Here is a 7,706-nt window from a genome sequence, read left to right as displayed (position 1 = left end):
ATGACATAAAGTTCATCCCATCACCCCTTTTGGCATTCTGTAGGACAGCATATTCAACTAAATTTTTTTCATCATCAAGGGACCATATGCAGTGGTCTTTTGCTGCTGTGGCAGCTTCCTGACTGTCAGTGGCCACCCTTTTTTCCCCTTTGCCTTTGGGCATGATGGTTGGGTGGAAACAGAGAGAGTATTGCAACTCCGATGAGCTTCGTGTCGAGGGCATGACTATTGATAAGAATATGTCACACTGTGACCGATGGCATGCGGCACACTGGCATGCTTACTTAACCTTGTGATTTTCTTTCCTGAAGTTTGTCGAAGTTGGGCAAAATCCTGATCCCAAACAGACTCTTAGGATCTTCACCAAAAAATGTCATGAGACCATGGATGGGCTCCCATTGATAAGGGCTACAACTATCATTTTTGTCGAAAATTTAAGTCTCTGTACAGCTTGTACAATTTGTTGGATTATGGTTAGCAATAGAGTTTAAAAGTCCAGTCTTTTGCCTTATTTGGAGGCAACTAGTGTGGTGAAAGAAATAGTTGTTAGCTAGATATACTAACTAACTTACTAAATCCTAATGGGTGCGAGTGCAGTACTTCGACCCAAGGGGACTGCTATTGAAGCACTTCCTTCTAATAGTGCGAGGGAAGAGAAAGGAAGAACTAAGCTCTAAGACCCGAGATATCCAACCGACCGAAGGTCTGAGTCTGAGAATGTCCGACGCGATATGGGATACCGATGGTACACCCGACGCGAGATACCAATGCGAGATACCAATGCGAGGTGGGGAGTCTGATGCCGATGAGCAGCACGTAAGTCTAGGCCCAGGTAAGGAGAGTCCAGGTATAACTAGGTATGACGAGGTAAGACTAGGTATGGGTTGCCGATGTAAGACTACCGGTAGCAGTCCGGATCTCACAAGGCCTAGGTAAAGAAACCTTAGATAGAGTGCACTTAGAGCGGTCAAGGCACGTCTGATGATAAAAAAGCAAGGGGGATCAATTTGCACAATCAAGGACTAACTAAGGTGACTCCTACAACGGTACCAGGTATGTCCGAGGAAGGGAAGTAAGGGATAATACGAACTTGAGTCCTATTATCTAACTGCGTGAACGTCCGGAATCGCACAGGTGAGAGTAGTAGCGAAACGCGAGGTACTCAGGTCAATATGTAATAAGGCTCGCAAGTGCTGCGGCCATGGGAATACATGTAATAACGCCTGCTGTTCGTTCAGTAACAGTAAAATGAGCTTAAAACACACCAATGGAGATAGGTGGACATGGGTAGGACATGGGAGGATTTGGTACCGATGTGTCATATACCATATATCCGGTTACAGATCCGATGATCTGGATCTCAGATCCGATCCAGATCCGATGAACATATCCGTCGTCCGGTCCACAGATCCGCTTTGATTCTTATTTCATTTCCTGTTCATATAACTCTAACTATCGTTCATCTCCTTTCGGTATTCCTGTACACCGGTATACCGGTTATCCTTTACTTCCGCTTTGCTTACTGATCCGCTATACTTACGAATCCGCTTTTACTTGTACTTCATTCCCGGTTCATGATTCGTGATCCATCCAACTTACCAATACGCTCCACTTAGACTTTGCTTATACTTTCGTACATAGCCTCGCACCTTTGCTTATTGATCATTCCGTTAGCTATCCGTAGTATATAAACCTTTGTATATGCGCTGTAGTAGATCAGTTCGAATATCATCTTAGATTGCACTCATTCCGTCTGGACTCTGAGTCCCTCCGTTATCCATCCGGACTTGAGTACGCTACTCTTGTCAACTCCGAGACTTAGGATAGATTCCTATAGTCTACATATCCGCCTCTGTCTTCGGACAGTCCTCACCCGTTAGTTTCTAATCCGGATCCGATCCGGATTGGCCGTTACTCTATACACGCGATACTTTAGCTCTCTGAAATAAGGGGCAAGACTCGGGAAAGGGGCACAGCGCACGAGCTGAGGCCGAAGCCCTTCGGATCCGATACTACTTGAGTACGGTCTTAACACGATGGGACGGAACGGTCGGCCGAGGTGCGCGATGGCCGATCCGACGAGCAAGGGACGGTTAAGACAACCCTGGCTCTTCTGTGAGAGACCGAGGCCACGGATCCATTGTGGGTATCACAACCTGGCAGGCACATATAAGAAAAGTGCTCAGCCAGTATAAGTGAGTCTCAGCTCTGCCTAGCTGCTATACTCGCAGAATGCAAGAACGTTCGACCCTAAAGGGGAAGCAAGGAAAGCAAGGATCCACGGAATGATGCTGATCAACCCTGGTGAATGGCGGTGAAAGCGCGAGAAAATGCGCGCGGGAAAGCGAAGTGCGAAAGTGCACAGAGTGCGGGAAGGTAGTGCAAGCGGTGCACAGGTGTAAAAGATGTATACTGAGACTGATAAGAGGAAAAGCACGGATCTAGATGGATACTGGTAGTGCCACTAGCTATAGACTGATGCTAGGGCCTCAAGACGATGATGGACGCATGCATTGCATGGAACTAACTGGTGATAGATACTGAGTGGTAGGAAGCTAAGGTGGAATATATGGGTGTAAAACGAACATGAAAGTATGTAAGTTCTACCTAAGCGCTCTCCCAGGGCTCGGAGCCAAATAGGGAGCACTCTAAGTATGTAAGTGAGGTAAAGTGATGTAAAGTAAGGGTCCATAACGAAATAGGAAGTGTAATATGCTAAATATTGTCAGATAACAAAAAGGGACATACCAAGGACTAGTTGGACGATGGATGGATGCTCCTGGATGATGCGCGGCGCAGGGCGCTTAAGCGTGAGAAAGCACGCAAGGCGCGCACGCAGGAATACTGCGCGTTGTGCGGGAAAGTATCGTGCCTATGGCGCGTTTCGCGGGAAAGTGGTGCGCTCTATAGGGAAGTCATAGTGGATGATGGTGCAAGTTGTGCCATGAAGGCCAGTTGTCAGAATTTGTAAAATGAGCCCATATGAGCCCACAGAAATGCGAGTCTCTACACCGTATCGGCCGAGTCGGACATAGACCGGCGCGACATAGGTGAGTCGAGTGGGTCGAGACTTTGCAAGGAAGTGGTGTATGGATGTGATGTGGATATCTAGGCTGCTTGACTCCTATAGTGAAATGGGGTTCTGCGAGGCTAGCCCGAGCTTAAACACCACACCGGACCAGGACTGGTTGCCAGATTCCTATGATATCAAAAAGACTGGACCTGGACTGATAAAGACCGACATTTTGGTCTTCTTCAGTCCTGCAACTGGTCCAATGATAGTGTAGTACCATTCAGGACCTTTCCAACGGTGGGTTTGATCATGTAAAACAGTTAAGATTTGAGAGAGATATGAGCATTTTAAGAATACACTGCCCTAGAGCATGAGGCAAATATGAAATGTGTTGTGATTGCTTAAGTGGCTTAACAAAAGTTGTACTGGAAGTCTAGACGAGTCTAGGACTGGTCTTATCTTTTCAATAGGTTCACACATAAGCAAGGTATAAGCTTAACAAAAATCGTTATCAGGCTCATCTTTGAAATATGAAAAATATGAAAGTCATCATAAGGCTTAGGTGTCCCAACACTAATTGTAGTCCTAGTCTAAATGACTCCATTGCTAGTCTTATCTTGTCAAACACTCAAGGTTTGGGTAAGTTATAAGCCAATCTTTAATTTTTATGCCAACATCCTTCAATTTGCAAGCCTTCCCTGTAATGCTCATATCTTTTTCAGATCTTAACCGTTGTCCTCTTACTTAAGGGTCTTATGTACGCCGCTTATATAGTGACAACACAACTATATAGGATAAGACTTATTGCCAGTCCTTAAGTACACAGTCTACAACTTTTCTAGTTTTCGTGGTAGATAATGTGTGAGTTCTTGGGAGGATTTATTTCAATATACCTTCTTTATTTGTTCCTTGGTTAGTTTAAAACAATTTGATGCTGTATACTGAGTCTATGGTATGAATTGTGTCTGAGAGTTAGTGTGCTTGTGTATTGTGTAGCGTGAAATGTGTAGCATGAATCGTGTCTCCCTTCCTGTAAAAGAGAGAGGAAAATAGTATGGGTTAAACTTAGTTAGAATAGCTGATAGATTATATAATCAACCCCTGTAAGGTAGTATATAATTGAATAAATGATTCTTAGTCTTACTTTGAGGCTAATGATTTGCCTGTACTTAGGTTCTTACTTAATCTCACACTGTTTGAGATGAGTGGAGGTGGGAAGTGCTCCATTTATTACATGGCAAAATTGGGCTCCTTATATACCTTTTGGAGGCCCTGATTACAAAGCATGAATTATCACATGGATTGGTAAGAATGTGCTTACTAACAATGCCATTTGGTGTGTTGAGCCAGCCTGTTTACTAATTTACATTATAAATACAGTGTAGTTTACAAAGCATGACGAATCATGGCATGAGTCATCACATGGATTGGTAAAGATGTGCTTACTAACAATGCCATTTGGTGTGCTGAATCAGCCTTCTTACTGAGTAGCTTATAAATACAGTTAGAAATCTTACAAAGCATGACAAATCATGACAAAACATGATGAGTCAAGCTCAATCTTTACAAATCATGATATCTACCAGTCACATGACATGCTTACAAACATGCTTGGTGGCTGAAAAGAAAGTCTGTTGGCTGAATATGCCTGAGGAAAATAGAAGAGATGGAATGCCATAGAACAAATTAGAAATACATGGAAAAATGGAAGTGAAGATTGAAAGTGAAAATACTAGCTAATAACTAAGGGGGAAATGATGGGGTAACTTGGTGATAGGATACAGTAGGGTCTATTATACCTTCCTTATCACACCTCTTGTGTATCTGTCATGGTATGAGTTGCATACCATGCATGACACCGTTTGACATGACCAAACCACCATTGGAATCCCCTGATTAAGTACTACATTCCCACAAGCAACCGGTTGCAAAAAGACCAGTCCAAACTGGTCCTGGATCGGTCTTTCTTTTTTTCTTGAAACAAAAAGACTGCAACTGGACTTTTCTTGGAGCAAGAAAACCGCAACTGCAGTCCAGTCTTTTGCAGTCCAGTTTTGGTCCAGTTTTGGTCTTTTTCGGGTTTTGCAACCAGACTTTTAAACTCTAGTTAGCAAGAGATAGGAATACGTGAAACCTTGTGAGGCCTGTGAGACCTGTGGTGAAAATGCTAATTTGCTGATGCATGTTACAAATGCCATGAAGACAAAAGTTCCACTCAAGCAGTGGATGGTTTTCATTCATATTGGTGTGTAGTTCTATGTTGCATTGTTTTGATATCATACAGTTCTTCAGGTAATTCTCTTTCATCTATGTTGTACTTAAAGTTGTAGGAATTACCGGATTACCCTGTGTCACACTCTCATGCTCTAGCCATCTTGTTTTCATTTTCACAGGGATATTTGTCTGTCCTGAAGTCTTCAGCAAAGTCATTTATTGCTCAATCACAATGCATGTATTCAAATGTTAACAATAATCATTTTTCTGCTGACACTGTTCTGGGATGAGTTAACATTGTTCAAGTCCTTCTGGAACCTGGGTGCCTTATTTTCAATTAAGTGCACTGTCATGCTCTCTTCATATGACATGAATGCAGATCCCTTCAACTATTCTACATACTCATACAGCCCCCCAATATTGCATGCCCCACAGCAATGGCAAGCCTCAGGCACCTGGCACATTGAACAGCTGTCCCCATTATGGTCAATGGTTTGAGGTATTCAACCCCCAGTGGCATGAAGATTTGTAATCCCAGAAATAGTAGGATACATCCCAGAGAACCAGGATACATCCTCCATGGGCAGCGGACTATAACAGAAGAAGATATATAAGGATTTATGGCTAATAGCACCTATTGTTCCCACCTTTCTTACTTGATAAAGTGGTACCTAAGATGTTTACGTGCCACTACGTTAGCTTAAAAAGGCCTATTTGTGAGGACCGGTGGTCCAGACCAGCATCCTAAGGGGACTTAGAGCCTTCAATATTATACTGTGGTATAGGGAGCATGTGAGCAAGTGAGTAATGTCTAAGTATGGTAGTACCACACCCACCGCCGTTGTCGTCAACAACGAGCTCGCTGTCTCCCATGACAAGCTCACTACCTGCCTCAATTTTAGTTGTTTAAGGGCGCATTTTTTGTCATCCTCCTAAATTAATTGCATACATCAAAACCATGTATTAAAAGTGGTGTGTACAGCATAAAAACAAGGCCAGAAAGTGAACAAGTATGTAGGGAAAAGCCTGCGCTGTAGTAGCCATTCTCATTCTAAAGGTCCTCCCACTCATTCTCATCCAAGTCACTAGAATCCACAACAGCCATACTCTTTGGTCCTTTCCCCCTCCTATTCCGTGTCTGTGCCTTCCTTGCTGCATACACGGCCTTTTCAGTCATCTTTCTCTTTCTCTTTGCCGGCGCTCCATCAGTTGAAGGCTCCGGAGCGCCGCGCTTGTGATTCGTCACTGTAGTAGATACTTGTTAGTATGGGCTGTTGAAGAATGAAGGAGGTGTGGGCATGGAGCCTCCTTACCGGGTGCTGAGTTGAAAGCTGGAACAGATGGAGCAGGCGCAGATGGAGCCGGCGCAGAAGCTGTAAAAAAGTAGATAGTTAGTAGGATTCACAACAACATGGAAATGCTCACCTCTGCATGCTCGAAGCGCAGGATCAATGAGGTCACCTGTTATCTCACTACGAGGCTCTCCAGTGGGAACACTATTGCCCACACTGCCATTGTTGTCTCAGTCTTGGTCATTGCTGTTGCCGTTCCCATTGCTGTTGTAGATGTCCATGTCAATGTCCATGTCAATGTCAATGTCCATGTCCCTGTTGTTGTTGTTGTGTTGTTGTTGTTGTTGTTGTTGTTGTTGTTGTTGTTTTTGTTGTTGTTGTTGTTTGTTGTTGTTGTTGTTGTTTATGTAGGGTTCTGTGTCAACTTTGTTCGGGGACAAGTCTTCACCAGCATCAATGCGCTCCAAGCGCTTGATGGCTTCATCTTTCAAAATCTTAACAAACCGGCATGTTTGATTGTCGACTGCAAGTGCAAGTGTCTGCAAGGCATCAACACCGCCCTTGAGATTGCTTGGATTACCCCAGTGATCGTAAACACCAGCCAACAATTTTGACGAGATGAGACTGGACCATCCGCTCATAGCGGACAAATTCGAGTGTTGCGTTCTGATCCTCAGTCACCTCAACTAATTAGGTAGATTAGAAGATTGTAAATAAATAAAATGTTTGCGTACCTAAACTCTGATTCAAACCATTTCAAATTGAGCTCTTGGCAGTGAGTTTGCGATCAGTGTAAGTCATAGAGAAAACTAAGTGAGCATGATTACGATTAGCAGTGTGAAACTACCCATTGGCTCAAAAATCTCACCATTTCGTGTTTTGGAGCCCAGCGAGAACTGTAGATTCCATCTTAATCCCAAATTTCATGGGATCCTCGTGTAAGAGTGTGCAGACAAAAGTGGGACACCACATCACTGGTAAAGTGGACTTTGGGCAACATGTTGAGGTTGGTCGAACTTCGCACTGCAACAATCAAGGTTTCAGTACCTACACGCTCCTTGAGTGCTTCAGCCTGTCAGAGAACAGTTAGATTTTACATACTGTAAGGACCAGTTGGAACTCACCTCACTGACCATTGCAGCAAAGCTATGATTGACCTCTGCAAGGCGAGTACGAGTGGGTGACAT

The 7,706-nt window shown here is 43.8% G+C and overlaps 2 protein-coding genes across 2 annotated transcripts; both read right to left on the bottom strand.

Moving 5' to 3' along the window:
- Window positions 1-6,749: 6,749 nt before the first annotated feature.
- Window positions 6,750-7,160, bottom strand: DFJ58DRAFT_728396 (uncharacterized protein; the record flags this gene model as incomplete). Its single annotated transcript, XM_041385588.1, has 1 exon — window positions 6,750-7,160. The coding sequence occupies one exon, from the start codon at window positions 7,158-7,160 to the stop codon at window positions 6,750-6,752; it is 411 nt and encodes a 136-aa protein (XP_041243575.1).
- A 269-nt stretch (window positions 7,161-7,429) lies between these two features.
- On the bottom strand, window positions 7,430-7,706 carry DFJ58DRAFT_728395 (uncharacterized protein; the record flags this gene model as incomplete). Its single annotated transcript, XM_041385587.1, has 2 exons — window positions 7,430-7,591; window positions 7,644-7,706. The coding sequence occupies 2 exons, from the start codon at window positions 7,704-7,706 to the stop codon at window positions 7,430-7,432; spliced, it is 225 nt and encodes a 74-aa protein (XP_041243574.1).

The sequence above is a fragment of the Suillus subalutaceus genome, assembly GCF_016647625.1.
Source record: "Suillus subalutaceus strain FC151 chromosome Unknown DFJ58scaffold_58, whole genome shotgun sequence".
Taxonomy (NCBI): domain Eukaryota; kingdom Fungi; phylum Basidiomycota; class Agaricomycetes; order Boletales; family Suillaceae; genus Suillus; species Suillus subalutaceus.
The sequence above is the reverse complement of the archived record's forward strand: the minus strand, read 5'-3'. Positions and strand labels throughout refer to the sequence as shown.